Below are 19,785 nucleotides of genomic sequence, written 5' to 3' on the forward strand. Positions count from 1 at the left end.
CGGGGGTGGTCGCCATGTTTCCTGTGTGCTCCTTCGGGGGTGGTCGCCATGTTTCCTGTGTGCCCCCTCGGGGGGTGGTCGCCATGTTTCCTGTGTGCTCCTTCGGGGGTGGTCGCCATGTTTCCTGTGTGCCCCCTCGGGGGGTGGTCGCCATGTTTCCTGTGTGCTCCTTCGGGGGTGGTCGCCATGTTTCCTGTGTGCCCCCTCGGGGGTGGTCGCCATGTTTCCTGTGTGCCCCCTCGGGGGGTGGTCGCCATGTTTCCTGTGTGCCCCCTCGGGGGTGGTCGCCATGTTTCCTGTGTGCCCCCTCGGGGGTGGTCGCCATGTTTCCTGTGTGCCCCCTCAGGGGGTGGTCGCCATGTTTCCTGTGTGCTCCTTCGGGGGTGGTCGCCATGTTTCCTGTGTGCCCCCTCGGGGGTGGTCGCCATGTTTCCTGTGTGCCCCCTCGGGGGGTGGTCGCCATGTTTCCTGTGTGCTCCTTCGGGGGTGGTCGCCATGTTTCCTGTGTGCCCCCTCGGGGGGTGGTCGCCATGTTTCCTGTGTGCCCCCTCGGGGGGTGGTCGCCATGTTTCCTGTGTGCCCCCTCGGGGGGTGGTCGCCATGTTTCCTGTGTGCTCCTTCGGGGGTGGTCGCCATGTTTCCTGTGTACCCCCTCGGGGGGTGGTCGCCATGTTTCCTGTGTGCCCCCTCGGGGGGTGGTCGCCATGTTTCCTGTGTGCCCCCTCGGGGGGTGGTCGCCATGTTTCCTGTGTGCTCCTTCGGGGGTGGTCGCCATGTTTCCTGTGTGCTCCTTCGGGGGTGGTCGCCATGTTTCCTGTGTGCCCCCTCGGGGGTGGTCGCCATGTTTCCTGTGTGCTCCTTCGGGGGTGGTCGCCATGTTTCCTGTGTGCCCCCTCGGGGGGTGGTCGCCATGTTTCCTGTGTGCCCCCTCGGGGGGTGGTCGCCATGTTTCCTGTGTGCCCCCTCGGGGGTGGTCGCCATGTTTCCTGTGTGCCCCCTCGGGGGTGGTCGCCATGTTTCCTGTGTGCCCCCTCGGGGGGTGGTCGCCATGTTTCCTGTGTGCTCCTTCGGGGGTGGTCGCCATGTTTCCTGTGTGCCCCCTCGGGGGGTGGTCGCCATGTTTCCTGTGTGCCCCCTCGGGGGGTGGTCGCCATGTTTCCTGTGTGCCCCCTCGGGGGGTGGTCGCCATGTTTCCTGTGTGCTCCTTCGGGGGTGGTCGCCATGTTTCCTGTGTGCTCCTTCGGGGGTGGTCGCCATGTTTCCTGTGTGCCCCCTCGGGGGGTGGTCGCCATGTTTCCTGTGTGCTCCTTCGGGGGTGGTCGCCATGTTTCCTGTGTGCCCCCTCGGGGGGTGGTCGCCATGTTTCCTGTGTGCCCCCTCGGGGGGTGGTCGCCATGTTTCCTGTGTGCCCCCTCGGGGGGTGGTCGCCATGTTTCCTGTGTACCCCCGGACCCCTGTGTAGGGTCTCCTCCATGATTCGTGGCACGTGACCGGCCTGACGTCCCCCATATTAGATCAGGACCCTGCACGTTACTCCCTGCTGATAAGGGGGTGTATTGTGCCGGCTGTTCTCTAGGACCTCAGTCTGCGCCCTGAGAAGCCGCCGACATACCGCTGCGTCTGCTGGGGGTTATGCTCCAGTCTGGAGGCTCGCGGACCCCCCTGTATCTGCTTCCCAGGGTAATATTTCTTCCTATACTTTTCCTCATGACTGTAATCTACTGCTGTCTGTTATCAACCCCTTCAGACTGGAAAGAGGCTGACAACTGTAATAACAAGCTGTTGCTCTCTGTTATCAGTCATACGCTGCTGTGTACAAAGCCGACTGTAGAACAGGATGAATGCAGTCTGGTTTCCCCATTATGAGGGGCTGCAGACATTTGCACATTACAGCTTTGTGTCTCGTCCTGGGCTCTGACAGGAGGCGCTATCCGCAGCTTCAGCCTTGTGCTCGCCCTTTTAAGAACATCAGCAGACTGGTGCTGCTTTAAGAGAAGACCCCGCTGTGCGCGCATGCTCAGTGAGCGGCTCTGGCCTGTCCGCGGGGACTCAGACTGGAGATTCGGCTTCACACCTGGTGCGTCCTGTAACCCCCGCACTGACAGGTAGGGGGAGCTCTAGTGACGTCACACGTCTGTACCCTGTGGGTATACGGGGGGTGTATGTATATCTGTGCCGTGTGTATACGGGGGGTGTATGTATATCTGTGCCGTGTATATACGGGGGGTGTATGTATATCTGTGCCGTGTGTATACGGGGGGTGTATGTATATCTGTGCCGTGTATATACGGGGGGTGTATGTATATCTGTGCCGTGTGTATACGGGGGGTGTATGTATATCTGTGCTGTGTATATACGGGGGGGTGTATGTATATCTGTGCTGTGTATATACGGGGGGTGTATGTATATCTGTGCCGTGTGTATACGGGGGGTGTATGTATATCTGTGCCGTGTATATACGGGGGGTGTATGTATATCTGTGCCGTGTGTATACGGGGGGTGTATGTATATCTGTGCTGTGTATATACGGGGGGGTGTATGTATATCTGTGCTGTGTATATACGGGGGGTGTATGTATATCTGTGCCGTGTATATACGGGGGGTGTATGTATATCTGTGCCGTGTATATACGGGGGGTGTATGTATATCTGTGCTGTGTATATACGGGGGGTGTATGTATATCTGTGCCGTGTATATACGGGGGGTGTATGTATATCTGTGCCGTGTGTATACGGGGGGTGTATGTATATCTGTGCCGTGTATATACGGGGGGTGTATGTATATCTGTGCCGTGTATATACGGGGGGTGTATGTATATCTGTGCCGTGTATATACGGGGGGTGTATGTATATCTGTGCCGTGTGTATACGGGGGGTGTATGTATGTCTGTGCCGTGTGTATACGGGGGGTGTATGTATGTCTGTGCCGTGTGTGTGTATACGGGGGGTGTATGTATATCTGTGCCGTGTGTGTGTATACGGGGGGTGTATGTGTGTATACTGGGGGTGTATGTATATCTGTGCCATGTGTGTGTATACGGGGGGTGTATGTGTGTATACTGGGGGTGTATGTATATCTGTGCCGTGTGTGTGTATACGGGGGGTGTATGTATATCTGTGCCGTGTGTGTATACGGGGGGTGTATGTATGTATGTCTGTGCCGTATGTGTATACGGGGGGTGTATGTATATCTGTGCCGTGTGTGTGTATACGGGGGGTGTATGTATGTCTGTGCCGTGTGTGTATACGGGGGGTGTATGTATGTATGTCTGTGCCGTGTGTGTGTGTGTATACGGGGGGTGTATGTATGTCTGTGCCGTGTGTGTGTATACGGGGGGTGTATGTATGTCTGTGCCGTGTGTGTGTATACGGGGGGTGTATGTATATCTGTGCCGTGTGTGTGTATACGGGGGGTGTATGTGTGTATACTGGGGGTGTATGTATATCTGTGCCATGTGTGTGTATACGGGGGGTGTATGTGTGTATACTGGGGGTGTATGTATGTCTGTGCCGTGTGTGTATACGGGGGGTGTATGTATATCTGTGCCGTGTGTGTATACGGGGGGTGTATGTATATCTGTGCCGTGTGTGTGTATACGGGGGGTGTATGTATATCTGTGCCGTGTGTGTATACGGGGGGTGTATGTATATCTGTGCCGTGTGTGTATACGGGGGGTGTATGTATATCTGTGCCGTGTGTGTGTATACTGGGGGTGTATGTATGTCTGTGCCGTGTGTGTATACGGGGGGTGTATGTCTGCATGTATGTCTGTGCCGTGTGTGTATACGGGGGGTGTATGTCTGCATGTATGTCTGTGCCGTGTGTGTATACGGGGGGTGTATGTATGTCTGTGCCGTGTGTGTGTATACGGGGGTGTATGTATATCTGTGCCGTGTGTGTGTATATATATATATATATCTGCGCTGTTTGTATATATTGGATGTGATGTGTGTGTGTGTGTATATAGAACAAAGTTTTCCTGCCTTCTGCTTGACATAAGCTTTGTTTCCTGTCAGCTCTTACAAGCAGGAGGCAGGGAGCTCTCTTTACTGCACCATCTCACAGGCTTCGCTGTAGACTCTGCACTCGCAGGTAAGAGACGAGGGAGTTTTGTAGCTGCAGATCTTCTTTAGATGGAGTCACTTAATGTCGCTGCTCTTCTATAAGGCAGAAATGATTTCTTCAGCTGCATGGGAGGAACATGGCGGGTGGAGCTGGGGGGACAGGACAAGTCCGAGCGCTGCCAGGAGGGATGTAACAGCTGATGTCATTCTCTCTGTAGATCACCGACCTATGGACTGATGAGCGAGTGCCGGACTGGTGGTCAAACTGCTGCTCATGTGACTGCGCCGCCTAATTTAAGAGTTAAATTGTAAGGATGGAACAAATCCCCAGCTGCAAGTAATCCTCTAAACATTTGTACCACAAAGTATCAATAATTCCTAGATTCATACACAGGAGATAGAGCTCCTATATCTGCTCTGGGGTCCAGCTGTAGATGTCTGGATTTTACCCTCTGGAAGACCCCAACTCTAGATTAGTGTCCCTGCCTCGGGGGCACTGCAGTTAAAATCAAGTGTCAGGAAGCAGAATAGTGAGTGCAGCTCTGGAGTATCATACAGGATATAACTCAGGATCAGTAATGTAATGTATGTACATAGTGACTGCACCAGCAGAATAGTGAGTGCAGCTCTGGAGTATAATACAGGATGTAACTCAGGATCAGTAATGTAATGTATGTACACAGTGACTGCACCAGCAGAATAGTGAGTGCAGCTCTGGAGTATAATACAGGCTGTAACTCAGGATCAGTAATGTATGTGCACAGTGACTGCACCAGCAGAATAGTGAGTGCAGCTCTGGAGTATCATACAGGATATAACTCAGGATCAGTAATGTAATGTATGTACATAGTGACTGCACCAGCAGAATAGTGAGTGCAGCTCTGGGGTATAATACAGGATGTAATTCAGGATCAGTAATGTATGTACATAGTGACTGCACCAGCAGAATAGTGAGTGCAGCTCTGGAGTATAATACAGGATGTAATTCAGGATCAGTAATGTAATGTATGTACACAGTGACTGCACCAGCAGAATAGTGAGTGCAGCTCTGGAGTATAATACAGGATGTAACTCAGAATCAGTAATGTAATGTATGTACACAGTGACTGCACCAGCAGAATAGTGAGTGCAGCTCTGGGGTATAATACAGGATGTAACTCGGGATCAGTAATGTATGTACACAGTGACTGCCCGAGCAGAATAGTGAGTGCAGCTCTGGGGTATAATACAGGATGTAACTCAGGATCAGTAATGTAATGTATGTACACAGTGACTGCACCAGCAGAATAGTGAGTGCAGCTCTGGAGTATAATACAGGATGTAACTCAGGATCAGTAATGTAATGTATGTACACAGTGACTGCACCAGCAGAATAGTGAGTGCAGCTCTGGGGTATAATACAGGATGTTACTCAGGATCAGTAATGTAATGTATGTACACAGTGACTGCCCGAGCAGAATAGTGAGTGCAGCTCTGGGGTATAATACAGGATGTAACTCAGGATCAGTAATGTATGTACACAGTGACTGCACCAGCAGAATAGTGAGTGCAGCTCTGGGGTATAATACAGGATGTAACTCAGGATCAGTAATGTATGTACACAGTGACTGCACCAGCAGAATAGTGAGTGCAGCTCTGGGGTATAATACAGGATGTGACTCAGGATCAGTAATGTAATGTATGTACACAGTGACTGCACCAGCAGAATAGTGAGTGCAGCTCTGGGGTATAATACAGGATGTGACTCAGGATCAGTAATGTAATGTATGTACACAGTGACTGCACCAGCAGAATAGTGAGTGCAGCTCTGGAGTATAATATAGGATGTAACTCATGATCAGTAATGTATGTACACAGTGACTGCCCGAGCAGAATAGTGAGTGCAGCTCTGGGGTATAATACAGGATGTAACTCAGGATCAGTAATGTAATGTATGTACACAGTGACTGCACCAGCAGAATAGTGAGCGCAGCTCTGGAGTATAATACAGGATGTAACTCAGGATCAGTAATGTAATGTATGTACACAGTGACTGCACCAGCAGAATAGTGAGTGCAGCTCTGGGGTATAATACAGGATGTAACTCAGGATCAGTAATGTATATACACAGTGACTGCACCAGCAGAATAGTGAGTGCAGCTCTGGAGTATAATATAGGATGTGACTCAGGATCAGTAATGTAATGTATGTACACAGTGACTGCACCAGCAGAATAGTGAGTGCAGCTCTGGGGTATAATACAGGATGTAACTCAGGATCAGTAATGTAATGTATATACACAGTGACTGCACCAGCAGAATAGTGAGTGCAGCTCTGGAGTATAATATAGGATGTGACTCAGGATCAGTAATGTAATGTATGTACACAGTGACTGCACCAGCAGAATAGTGAGTGCAGCTCTGGGGTATAGTACCGGATGTGACTCCGGAGCAGCACTTGGTGATTCTGCTGTTTTCTCTGTATGATCCGTACAATGATTACAATAGTGATTTTCTTTCCTCTGATGCAGGTGGTGACTTCATGAGTCGTACGGCAGCCTCTGCCCATGATCCTCTACGCCTGCATCGTGAGGCTACAGGACGGTCTCCCGCTCTCGGCTTCCACAGATTTCCACCCGAACAAGCAAGTGTTGGAGTGCAAGAAATGTTTGCGGAGGTTGTGTGTGGACCTGTCCCAGCGGCCGGCCAGGGGCAGCACCAGGGTGTGCGACCTCCGCATACAGTGAGTCCCGCGCCCACAGAACATCTGTAATGGGGGGATTATTATTTCTAATTTTTCAGACTGAATACATTGTAACAAGCGCCCAGCTGTGATAAGTGGTGTCTCTCTGTCTGTGTTCAGCCTTTGCATATAGGCATAATTAAGCTGAGAAATTAAAACCCAAACTTTACATGAAAGTTCTTGAATTGTTCATTATACAAAAAAATATGAAAGTGACACAATTTCTATCGATTGTTATGATTGAGGGGATGGAGAATTCGAGTTCTGTAATACCCGGGTTCCTCTCCGGTTCGGGTCCTGTGGTACCCGGGTTCCTCCCCGCGGCTCGGGTCCTGTAATACCCGGGTTCCTCCCCTCGGCTCGGGTCCTGTAATACCCGGGTTCCTCCCCGCGGCTCGGGTCCTGTAATACCCGGGTTCCTCTCTGCGGCTCGGGTCCTGTAATACCCGGGTTCCTCCCCGCGGCTCGGGTCCTGTAATACCCAGGTTCCTCTCTGTGGCTCGGGTCCTGTAATACCCGGGTTCCTCCCTGCGGCTCGGGTCCTGTGTTACCCGGGTTCCTCCCCGCGGCTCGGGTCCTGTAATACCCAGGTTCCTCCCCTAAAAAAATGAACATTTCTGCGACTTTCTATGTGTGTAAGATCTCTGCCAGCTGTCAGTGAAAAGATTCCTTGCTGAATCCTGTACAGATGAGATCCTTTGTGCCACAGAGACACAGACTGCGGGCATGAAGGTTTCCATTCACTCACAGCAAGCAGAATCTTAACCGTTTAAGAAATTGGCATCAAGACACTCATAAGGGGCCATGAAATAGGTTTCTAGTCTTCTTAACCCCTTAAATGCCACAGATAATAGCGGCCACGGCTTCGAAGGTGTGTATATGACTCCGTGTTTTTTGTTGGTTTTTTTCCCCACTTATGTGTTTTTCTGTCTCCCCAGTTTCTGCTCTTCAGGTGACATTTCCTCTTTGACCATCTGCACCAGCAGTTTCCAGTCCGCAGCCGCGTTCTCCTTCCTGGAGGAGCTCATCTGGGAGTTCTCCGCTTCGTACAATAGCACCGCCATAGCCCTAGCATCCAGACCGTACGCCTTCCTGGAGTTCGGTGAGTTATAATCAAGCGCTTGTCCGTGCAGAAAACGGATGCCCATAGCCCCTGAGTAAATATAGACCCCAGACCATACCCCCCCTGACTAAATACAAACCCCAGACCAGGCTCCCAAAACTAATACAGACCCCTGAAGTAATGTAGCCTCCAAGACTAAACCTCCTAAAAATATAGATTCCACATCAGACGCCCTAAATAAATGCAGACCAGAAACCATATAGACCCCAGACCATACCCCTTAAATAAACACAGATCCCAGACCGCCTGAATAAACACATACCAGGCTCCCTAAACTAATACAGACCCCTAAAGTAATAGTCCTCCTACGAGACCTCCTAAACTTATAGAATCCATAATAGACCCACTGAATAAATACAGACGCCATACTAAAACCTTTTAAGAATAATAGACCCCCAGACCAGACCCTGTAAACTAATAGAGATCCTAGACCAAAGCCCGTACACTAATGCAAGCCCCAGAACAGAAACTCTAAAGTCATATAGCCCCTAAACGTGACCCCATCAATAGACCACCAGACCTTCTAAATAAGTGCAGATCCCCTTCCCCAAGCCATACCTTCTAAGTAAAATCATTACCCCAGACCAGGACCCTTACACAAATAAAGTCCTCCAGACTAGACTCTGCAGTTGCTCCTGTGTTATCCTTTCCGCTTCTGGGAACAGCAGCAGACACAGGATGAGATTGTCTGCAGCGGGACCTGGAAGTTGGGAAGATTGCAGGAACAAGGAGAGACCTTTGTAGACATTTTCTTCCTTTTGTGTCCATATTGCAGATGGCGTCATACAACGTGTAAAACACAATTTTAACTCTGGTGCCAGCCCGCCCATACACCTGGATCCCAGCGCCACACCGGTGTCTGTCAGGCTCGAGGAGGTAGCGGAAGCGAATGGTATTGCTAATGGGCACATAGGCACACAAGTGAGTCCAGGTAGGAAGGGTTGGTTAAGTGCATATAAATAATGATTGTTCCTAGTGGTGGCTGTATAATCTGTATGTACTGAGCTCCCTCTAGTGGTGGCTGTATAATCTGTATGTAGTGAGGTCCCCCTAGTGGTGGCTGTATAAATCTATGCAGTGAGCTCCCCCTAGTGGTGGCTGTATAATCTGTATGCAGTGAGCTCCCCCTAGTGGTGGCTGTATAATCTGTATGTAGTGAGCTCCCCCTAGTAGTGACTGTATAAATCTGTATGTAGTGAGCTCCTCCTAGTGGTGGCTGTATAAATCTGTATGTAGTGAGCTCCCTCTAGTGGTGGCTGTATAATCTGTATGTAGTGAGCGCCCTCTAGTGGTGGCTGTATAAATCTGTATGTAGTGAACTCCCCCTAGTGGTGGCTGTATAAATCTGTATGCAGTGAGCTCCCTCTAGTGGTGGCTGTATAAATCTGTATGTAGTGAGCTCCCCCTAGTGGTGGCTGTATAAATCTGTATGCAGTGAGCTCCCTCTAGTGGTGGCTGTATAAATCTGTATGTAGTGAGCTCCCCCTAGTGGTGGCTGTATAAATCTGTATGCAGTGAGCTCCCTCTGGTGGTGACTGTATAAATCTGTATGTAGTGAGCTCCCTCTAGTGGTGACTGTATAAATCTGTATGTAGTGAGCTCCTACTAGTGGTGACTGTATAATCTGTATGTAGTGAGCTCCCCCTAGTAGTGACTGTATAAATCTGTATGTAGTGAGCTCCTCCTAGTGGTGGCTGTATAAATCTGTATGTAGTGAGCTCCCTCTAGTGGTGGCTGTATAATCTGTATGTAGTGAGCGCCCTCTAGTGGTGGCTGTATAAATCTGTATGTAGTGAACTCCCCCTAGTGGTGGCTGTATAAATCTGTATGCAGTGAGCTCCCTCTAGTGGTGGCTGTATAAATCTGTATGTAGTGAGCTCCCCCTAGTGGTGGCTGTATAAATCTGTATGCAGTGAGCTCCCTCTAGTGGTGGCTGTATAAATCTGTATGTAGTGAGCTCCCCCTAGTGGTGGCTGTATAAATCTGTATGCAGTGAGCTCCCTCTGGTGGTGACTGTATAAATCTGTATGTAGTGAGCTCCCTCTAGTGGTGACTGTATAAATCTGTATGTAGTGAGCTCCTACTAGTGGTGACTGTATAAATCTGTATGTAGTGAGCTCCCTCTAGTGGTGACTGTATAAATCTGTATGTAGTGAGCTCCCTCTAGTGGTGACTGTATAAATCTGTATGTAGTGAGCTCCTACTAGTGATGGCTGTATAAATCTGTATGCAGTGAGCTCCCTCTAGTGGTGGCTGTATAAATCTGTATGTTGTGAGCTCCCTCTAGTGGTGACTGTATAAATCTGTATGTAGTGAGCTCCTACTAGTGGTGACTGTATAAATCTGTATGTAGTGAGCTCCCTCTAGTGGTGACTGTATAAATCTGTATGTAGTGAGCTCCCTCTAGTGGTGGCTGTATAAATCTGTATGTAGTGAGCTCCCTCTAGTGGTGGCTGTATAAATCTGTATGTAGTGAGCTCCTACTAGTGGTGACTGTATAAATCTGTATGTAGTGAGCTCCGTCTAGTGGTGACTGTATAAATCTGTATGTAGTGAGCTCCCTCTAGTGGTGACTGTATAATCTGTATGTAGTGAGCTCCCTCTAGTGGTGGCTGTATAAATCTGTATGTAGTGAGCTCCTCCTAGTGGTGGCTGTATAAATCTGTATGTAGTGAGCTCCTACTAGTGGTGGCTGTATAAATCTGTATGTAGTGAGCTCCCTCTAGTGGTGGCTGTATAAATCTATATGTAGTGAGCTCCCCCTAGTGGTGACTGTATAAATCTGTATGTAGTGAGCTCCCTCTAGTGGTGACTGTATAAATCTGTATGTAGTGAGCTCCCTCTAGTGGTGGCTGTATAAATCTGTATGTAGTGAGCTCCTCCTAGTGGTGGCTGTATAAATCTGTATGTAGTGAGCTCCTCCTAGTGGTGGCTGTATAAATCTGTATGTAGTGAGCTCCTACTAGTGGTGACTGTATAAATCTGTATGTAGTGAGCTCCCTCTAGTGGTGACTGTATAAATCTGTATGTAGTGAGCTCCCTCTAGTGGTGACTGTATAAATCTGTATGTAGTGAGCTCCCCCTAGTGGTGGCTGTATAAATCTGTATGTAGTGAGCTCCCTCTAGTGGTGACTGTATAAATCTGTATGTAGTGAGCTCCGTCTAGTGGTGACTGTATAAATCTGTATGTAGTGAGCTCCCTCTAGTGGTGACTGTATAATCTGTATGTAGTGAGCTCCCTCTAGTGGTGGCTGTATAAATCTGTATGTAGTGAGCTCCTCCTAGTGGTGGCTGTATAAATCTGTATGTAGTGAGCTCCCTCTAGTGGTGGCTGTATAATCTGTATGTAGTGAGCGCCCTCTAGTGGTGGCTGTATAAATCTGTATGTAGTGAACTCCCCCTAGTGGTGGCTGTATAAATCTGTATGCAGTGAGCTCCCTCTAGTGGTGGCTGTATAAATCTGTATGTAGTGAGCTCCCTCTAGTGGTGACTGTATAATCTGTATGTAGTGAGCTCCCTCTAGTGGTGGCTGTATAAATCTGTATGTAGTGAGCTCCTCCTAGTGGTGGCTGTATAAATCTGTATGTAGTGAGCTCCTACTAGTGGTGGCTGTATAAATCTGTATGTAGTGAGCTCCCTCTAGTGGTGGCTGTATAAATCTATATGTAGTGAGCTCCCCCTAGTGGTGACTGTATAAATCTGTATGTAGTGAGCTCCCTCTAGTGGTGACTGTATAAATCTGTATGTAGTGAGCTCCCTCTAGTGGTGGCTGTATAAATCTGTATGTAGTGAGCTCCTCCTAGTGGTGGCTGTATAAATCTGTATGTAGTGAGCTCCTCCTAGTGGTGGCTGTATAAATCTGTATGTAGTGAGCTCCTACTAGTGGTGGCTGTATAAATCTATATGTAGTGAGCTCCCTCTAGTGGTGACTGTATAAATCTGTATGTAGTGAGCTCCTACTAGTGGTGACTGTATAAATCTGTATGTAGTGAGCTCCCTCTAGTGGTGACTGTATAAATCTGTATGTAGTGAGCTCCCTCTAGTGGTGACTGTATAAATCTGTATGTAGTGAGCTCCCTCTAGTGGTGACTGTATAAATCTGTATGTAGTGAGCTCCCTCTAGTGGTGACTGTATAAATCTGTATGTAGTGAGCTCCTACTAGTGGTGGCTGTATAAATCTGTATGCAGTGAGCTCCCTCTAGTGGTGGCTGTATAAATCTGTATGTTGTGAGCTCCCTCTAGTGGTGACTGTATAAATCTGTATGTAGTGAGCTCCTACTAGTGGTGACTGTATAAATCTGTATGTAGTGAGCTCCCTCTAGTGGTGACTGTATAAATCTGTATGTAGTGAGCTCCCTCTAGTGGTGGCTGTATAAATCTGTATGTAGTGAGCTCCCTCTAGTGGTGGCTGTATAAATCTGTATGTAGTGAGCTCCTACTAGTGGTGACTGTATAAATCTGTATGTAGTGAGCTCCGTCTAGTGGTGACTGTATAAATCTGTATGTAGTGAGCTCCCTCTAGTGGTGACTGTATAATCTGTATGTAGTGAGCTCCCTCTAGTGGTGGCTGTATAAATCTGTATGTAGTGAGCTCCTCCTAGTGGTGGCTGTATAAATCTGTATGTAGTGAGCTCCTACTAGTGGTGGCTGTATAAATCTGTATGTAGTGAGCTCCCTCTAGTGGTGGCTGTATAAATCTATATGTAGTGAGCTCCCCCTAGTGGTGACTGTATAAATCTGTATGTAGTGAGCTCCCTCTAGTGGTGACTGTATAAATCTGTATGTAGTGAGCTCCCTCTAGTGGTGGCTGTATAAATCTGTATGTAGTGAGCTCCTCCTAGTGGTGGCTGTATAAATCTGTATGTAGTGAGCTCCTACTAGTGGTGGCTGTATAAATCTGTATGTAGTGAGCTCCCTCTAGTGGTGGCTGTATAAATCTGTATGTAGTGAGCTCCTACTAGTGGTGGCTGTATAAATCTGTATGTAGTGAGCTCCGTCTAGTGGTGACTGTATAAATCTGTATGTAGTGAGCTCCCTCTAGTGATGGCTGTATAAATCTGTATATAGTGAGCTCCCTCTAGTGGTGACTGTATAATCTGTATGTAGTGAGCTCCCTCTAGTGGTGACTATATAAATCTGTATGTAGTGAGCTCCCTCTAGTGGTGACTGTATAAATCTGTATGTAGTGAGCTCCCTCTAGTGGTGGCTGTATAAATCTGTATGTAGTGAGCTCCGTCTAGTGGTGACTGTATAAATCTGTATGTAGTGAGCTCCCTCTAGTGATGGCTGTATAAATCTGTATATAGTGAGCTCCCTCTAGTGGTGACTGTATAATCTGTATGTAGTGAGCTCCCTCTAGTGGTGACTATATAAATCTGTATGTAGTGAGCTCCCTCTAGTGGTGACTGTATAAATCTGTATGTAGTGAGCTCCCTCTAGTGGTGGCTGTATAAATCTGTATGTAGTGAGCTCCGTCTAGTGGTGACTGTATAAATCTGTATGTAGTGAGCTCCCTCTAGTGGTGACTATATAAACCTGTGTACAATGAGCTACATCTAGTTGTTGTTGCCGATAACCAGAATATAATCATGTGTCTCAGAATTTGAAACTCTGTATCAGAGAAAAAATGAACTTCCCTCCTTATAACGGTATATTTGTAATTAAATCAGCAGAATTTAGTAAAAGAGTCTAGAGTTGGCGAGCAGATGTGCCCTGTGGTGTAATTCTCCTTCCTGATATTTGCAGCATTTTCCTGATTTCCATCTTATTTATTCCTCGTAGCCAGTCAGCGGATGAGCCCGGTGAGCGCGCTGGGCATCCTGTCGCTGACTCTGAACATCATGTGCAGCTCGCTGAGCCTCATCCGGGGAGTCCACCTGGCTGAGAACTCATTCCAGGTACACGCCGGACATTGTGATAACTTGCTGGGGAGTGAGGAGCAGGAGTGACATTGCCGCTGCCTCCTGTGTATCACCAGAGTCACTAATATGCTTCATCTAACGGGTCTGATGTTTTCCTTGGTATAAATAGATGTAATGAGAATAGACTTGTTTTCCTTTTTACAGGACGGATATGAAAATGCAGGAAAAGTTCTGGCGTTCCTCGTGGCTTTTTCTGCAAGTTTATTACAGGTGAGGAGAAAATACAAACATTTTACTCAAATCTCAGATTGTGGAAAACAACCGTCCAGCCAGAGAGGACGATGGGGAGAGTTGTTTCCTAGTTTTCGTGCGCACTGATACATTGTAACAATCCCTCAGCCGGGACCCCAGACTGATACATGTTACCTGCACTGATACATTGTAACAATCCACCAGCCCGGACCCCAGACTGATACGTTACCTGCACTGATACATTGTAACAACCCACCAGCCGGGACCCCAGACTGATACATGTTACCTGCACTGATACATTGTAACAACCCACCAGCCCAGACCCCAGACTGATCCATGTTACCTGCATTGATACATTGTAACAATCCACCAGCTCGGACCCCAGACTGATCCATGTTACCTGCATTGATACATTGTAACAATCCACCAGCTCGGACCCCAGACTGATCCATGTTACCTGCATTGATACATTGTAACAATCCACCAGCTCGGACCCCAGACTGATACATGTTACCTGCACTGATACATTGTAACAACCCACCAGCCGGGACCCCAGACTGATACATGTTACCTGCACTGATACATTGTAACAACCCACCAGCCCGGACCCCAGACTGATACATGTTACCTGCATTGATACATTGTAACAACCCACCAGCCCGGACCCCAGACTGATACATGTTACCTGCACTGATACATTGTAACAACCCACCAGCCCGGACCCCAGACTGATACATGTTACCTGCATTGATACATTGTAACAACCCACCAGCCCGGACCCCAGACTGATACATGTTACCTGCACTGATACATTGTAACAACCCACCAGCCCGGACCCCAGACTGATACATGATACCTGCACTGATACATTGTAACAACCCACCAGCCCGGACCCCAGACTGATACATGATACCTGCACTGACACATTGTAACAACCCCTCAGCCCGGACCCCAGACTGATACATTGTAACAACCCACCAGCCCGGACGCCAGACTGATCCATGTTACCTGCACTGATACATTGTAACAACCCCTCAGCTCGGACCTCAGACTGATACATGTTACCTGCACTGATACATTGTAACAACCCCTCAGCTCGGACCTCAGACTGATACATGTTACCTGCACTGATACATTGTAACAACCCACCAGCCCGGACCCCAGACTGATCCATGTTACCTGCACTGATACATTGTAACAACCCCTCAGCTCGGACCTCAGACTGATACATGTTACCTGCACTGATACATTGTAGCAACCCACCAGCCCGGACCCCAGACTGATCCATGTTACCTGCACTGATACATTGTAACAACCCCTCAGCTCGGACCCCAGACTGATACATGTTACCTGCACTGATACATTGTAACAACCCACCAGCCCGGACCCCAGACTGATCCATGTTACCTGCACTGATACATTGTAACAACCCACCAGCCCGGACCCCAGACTGATACATGTTACCTGCACTGATACATTGTAACAACCCCTCAGCCCGGACCCCAGACTGATCCATGTTACCTGCACTGATACATTGTAACAACCCCTCAGCTCGGACCTCAGACTGATACATGTTACCTGCACTGATACATTGTAGCAACCCACCAGCCCGGACCCCAGACTGATCCATGTTACCTGCATTGATACATTGTAACAACCCACCAGCCCGGACCCCAGACTGATACATGTTACCTGCACTGATACACTGTAACAACCCCTCAGCCCGGACCCCAGACTGATACATGTAATCTGCACTGATACATTGTAACAACCCCTCGCTCTCTTACAGGTTTTCGGGGGGGGGATGAGGCTTTTCCATGTCCCGGCAGTAAGCCGAGATCATGACAGTGACACAATCTCTTACACTGAATTATCCTCTCTATGAAGTTTCCGGAGCCATAGTTGGCGCAGAAGTCGAATTTGTGATTCTGGATGTTTTCTTTTTCCACTTCCCGTCACTTATCCCATTAACCCCTTCCCGATGTCTGTGTACGGAGCAGCTCTGATCGCTGCTGTTTAACCACTTGACTGCTGCTGTCATTGTCTGATACCCCGTCAGCGGACGCTGATGAGTGGTCGCCGCCATCTTGGTGCTTTTGTGAGGTGCAGCTACAGACCATGGCTTTCTCTATGTCCTGTAATATTAAAACTGTAGTCAGGAAGGGGTTAAACAACACTACAGTCAGCTGCCTTGGCTGGTACCAGAGAGCAGTAGAGCACACTGAGCATGTCCCGGGGTTCTAACCTTTGTTTCTTCGGCCCCCAGTGTTACCTGTACGTGGTGTTCTCTCCGGCCCGCGCCCTGAAGTCCTGGGGATCGTTCCTGGTGATCGGCCTGTGTAACCTCTACCTGTACGGACTGCGCAACCTGTGGCAGATCGGCTTCCACGTCCTGGTGGCGTTCCTGTCTGCGGTGCAGGTCGGGAATCGGAGGTGTGTGGACAGACACACGGGCTGTGGGGTGTGACTGACTCTTATTTATATCACAATTTATTTACATTTTTTTTTTTTATAAATGAAATTACAAGAAAAGTTTCAAGCGGATTCTTCCTAAACCCAGCAATTATACGTGTGGCCAATAGAGGGCGCTGCTCTGTGGCACTATTACCACCAGATGGCTCTGTTCAGTGGCCAATAGAGGGCGCTGCTCTGTGGCCACCAGCGTGCTCTGTTCACTGGCCACTAGAGGGTGCTGCTCTGTGACCACCAGGGCGCTCTGGCCACTAGAGGGTGCTGCTCTGTGGCCACCAGTGCGCTCTGTTCACTGGCCACTAGAGGGTGCTGCTCTGTGGCCAAAAGCGTGCTCTGTTCACTGGCCACTAGAGGGTGCTGCTCTGCGGCCACCAGCGTGCTCTGTTCACTGGCCACTAGAGGGTGCTGCTCTGCGGCCACCAGCGTGCTCTGCTCACTGGCCACTAGAGGGTGCTGCTCTGTGGCCACCAGGGCGCTCTGTTCACTGGCCACTAGAGGGTGCTGCTCTGTGGCCAAAAGCGTGCTCTGTTCACTGGCCACTAGAGGGTGCTGCTCTGCGGCCACCAGCGTGCTCTGTTCACTGGCCACTAGAGGGCGCTGCTCTGTGGCCACCAGGGCGCTCTGGCCACTAGAGGGTGCTGCTCTGTGGCCACCAGCGTGCTCTGTTCACTGGCCACTAGAGGGTGCTGCTCTGTGACCACCAGGGCGCTCTGGCCACTAGAGGGTGCTGCTCTGTGGCCACCAGCGTGCTCTGTTCACTGGCCACTAGAGGGTGCTGCTCTGTGACCACCAGGGCGCTCTGGCCACTAGAGGGTGCTGCTCTGTGGCCACCAGCGTGCTCTGTTCACTGGCCACTAGAGGGTGCTGCTCTGTGGCCACCAGGGCACTCTGTTCACTGGCCACTAGAGGGTGCTGCTCTGCGGCCACCAGCGTGGTCTGTTCACTGGCCACTAGAGGGTGCTGCTCTGTGGCCAAAAGCGTGCTCTGTTCACTGGCCACTAGAGGGTGCTGCTCTGCGGCCACCAGCGTGCTCTGTTCACTGGCCACTAGAGGGTGCTGCTCTGCGGCCACCAGCGTGCTCTGTTCACTGGCCACTAGAGGGTGCTGCTCTGCGGCCACCAGCGTGCTCTGTTCACTGGCCACTAGAGGGTGCTGCTCTGCGGCCACCAGCGTGCTCTGTTCACTGGCCACTAGAGGGTGCTGCTCTGCGGCCACCAGCGTGCTCTGTTCACTGGCCACTAGAGGGTGCTGCTCTGCGGCCACCAGCGTGCTCTGTTCACTGGCCACTAGAGGGTGCTGCTCTGCGGCCACCAGCGTGCTCTGTTCACTGGCCACTAGAGGGTGCTGCTCTGCGGCCACCAGCGTGCTCTGCTCACTGGCCACTAGAGGGTGCTGCTCTGCGGCCACCAGCGTGCTCTGCTCACTGGCCACTAGAGGGTGCTGCTCTGTGGCCACCAGCGTGCTCTGCTCACTGGCCACTAGAGGGTGCTGCTCTGCGGCCACCAGCGTGCTCTGCTCACTGGCCACTAGAGGGTGCTGCTCTGCGGCCACCAGCGTGCTCTGTTCACTGGCCACTAGAGGGTGCTGCTCTGTTCACTGGCCACTAGAGGGTGCTGCTCTGCGGCCACCAGCGTGCTCTGCTCACTGGCCACTAGAGGGTGCTGCTCTGCGGCCACCAGCGTGCTCTGTTCACTGGCCACTAGAGGGTGCTGCTCTGTTCACTGGCCACTAGAGGGTGCTGCTCTGCGGCCACCAGCGTGCTCTGGCCACTAGAGGGTGCTGTACTAGAGCCATAATAACCCCTTAAATCAAAATCTGGAAAAAAAAAAATTACAAATGAGGTGAATTAAAACAATTTTGTCGTATTTGGGTTTCGGTTTTACAGCACTAAGTTTGTAATAAAAATAACTAGGTAATAGAATTCTTCATGTCAGCACAACTACGGCAGTGACAGGCCAGTATTATTATTTTTACTTTTTCAGTGGCTTGGAAAAAAACTTAGTTTGTTTTTCTTTTTGGCCGTAACAATTTTTTTTTTTTTTTTTTATTGTTCCATGGATGAAGTCACTAGGTCGGTAATTCTTGCTTTGTCATTATTCTTCGTGTCATTTTCTCATTTTTTAATTAAAGAAGTTACATTGTTCGAACTCTTTCAACCTTTGCCTTTCAGCAATGGATCAGTGAAACGGTCGACATCATCTACACATCAATTTATTATTAATGCATCAAATTATGAAAGGGGAAAAAAAAAAAAAAAATTTACAAATTTTTGAAAACCAATTTTAGCAGAAAGAATACTTTTTATTGCTATTTCTTAAACAACTGTCCGGTCCTCAGGTCTGATCCGGCAACGCTGTTACTTTCAGATCAGACTGTCAAAAAAGAACAGAAAATGTAAGAAAAGGCAAAATAATCCATCCTGTCTGCGGCAATATAAAAAGAAACAAATGTATAAAACACCAGTAGTGCAAAAACCAGGCGGAAGAGGAGGGGCTGTGACCGGCCAATCAGAGTCCAGCACTACATGAACGCGTGCAATCTGATTGGCAGTTACTGACAGCCCCTCCTCTTTATTATATATATTTAATAAATGACTTTTTTTGCTGTTTTATGTGCTTTTAATAGTTTCCTTTCACACTACTTCCTTTCTGTAACTTTTTTTTCTAATCATGAATACATTAAGGCCCCCCGCTACTTTAATTTGCATATGGCCCTCCCATTTATTAAAGGGCCGGTTCATGTCTCCATATTGGATTGGCGGGGGGGGACGACTCGACACCCAATGCAGTTGCATAAATATAAGCGCAGCCGTGTTTAGAGAAAACAAGTCTGTGAGTTAACCCTCGAGCCTTCTGGACAGCACACAAGGTAGGTGAAAATGTATCGTAAAATAATAATCAATGTTAAAATAGAAAAATAGTTACATTGTCTAAATACATATAAAAAAAACACGTGTCCGGAGCCGTCCTATCGAGGGGGCGGCTCCAATCTCTGCATAGCGACACTTAGTAATCAGGTCGGGACCTTCTCACACTGTAACAGGGGACTAAAAATAACAAGTAGGGGGACAGGGGACATGATGCCACCCTCTGCCAACAGGTGGCGCCGTACGTGACTTTACAGGACACGATTATAACAGGGGGCCCTGACGTGATGAGGGAACTCAGGACCCCTTTCTCCAACTCGGAGTGATCCCCTCTGAGGATTGATGGTTTCCACGTGAAAACTCAGTCAACTACTTATTTACGAACCCCAAATTCTTAAACACCTAAGTTCCTCATGGGAAGGTCT

General features: G+C 49.1%; 1 protein-coding gene across 3 annotated transcripts; it reads left to right on the plus strand.

Moving 5' to 3' along the window:
- The first annotated feature begins 1,971 nt into the window (after nucleotides 1-1,971).
- Nucleotides 1,972-18,903, plus strand: SEC22C (SEC22 homolog C, vesicle trafficking protein). 3 transcript variants are annotated; one of them, XM_069729273.1, is made up of 10 exons: nucleotides 1,972-2,105; nucleotides 4,017-4,092; nucleotides 4,283-4,401; nucleotides 6,574-6,785; nucleotides 7,724-7,887; nucleotides 8,684-8,839; nucleotides 13,691-13,806; nucleotides 13,975-14,040; nucleotides 16,289-16,455; nucleotides 18,665-18,903. In XM_069729273.1, exons 4-10 carry the CDS (start codon nucleotides 6,610-6,612, stop codon nucleotides 18,765-18,767), a joined length of 948 nt encoding a protein of 315 aa, XP_069585374.1. In that variant the 5' UTR covers nucleotides 1,972-2,105; nucleotides 4,017-4,092; nucleotides 4,283-4,401; nucleotides 6,574-6,609; the 3' UTR covers nucleotides 18,768-18,903. The 3 variants fall into 3 exon arrangements, with proteins under 3 accessions (XP_069585374.1, XP_069585373.1, XP_069585375.1); XM_069729272.1 differs by having other exon boundaries at nucleotides 4,283-4,372; XM_069729274.1 differs by lacking the exon at nucleotides 18,665-18,903 and having other exon boundaries at nucleotides 16,289-16,636.
- Nucleotides 18,904-19,785: the final 882 nt, after the last annotated feature.

Source organism: Ranitomeya imitator, chromosome 6, assembly GCF_032444005.1.
Source record: "Ranitomeya imitator isolate aRanImi1 chromosome 6, aRanImi1.pri, whole genome shotgun sequence".
Classification (NCBI taxonomy): Eukaryota; Metazoa; Chordata; class Amphibia; order Anura; family Dendrobatidae; genus Ranitomeya; species Ranitomeya imitator.

Bases quoted from the DNA above. Each gene is read 5' to 3' on its own strand.
- SEC22C (XM_069729273.1), top strand. From the start codon at position 6,610: ATGATCCTCTACGCCTGCATCGTGAGGCTACAGGACGGTCTCCCGCTC. The intron at 6,786-7,723 runs GTGAGTCCCGCG...CTGTCTCCCCAG, and splicing joins GTGTGCGACCTCCGCATACA to TTTCTGCTCTTCAGGTGACA. The intron at 8,840-13,690 runs GTAGGAAGGGTT...TATTCCTCGTAG, and splicing joins AGGCACACAAGTGAGTCCAG to CCAGTCAGCGGATGAGCCCG.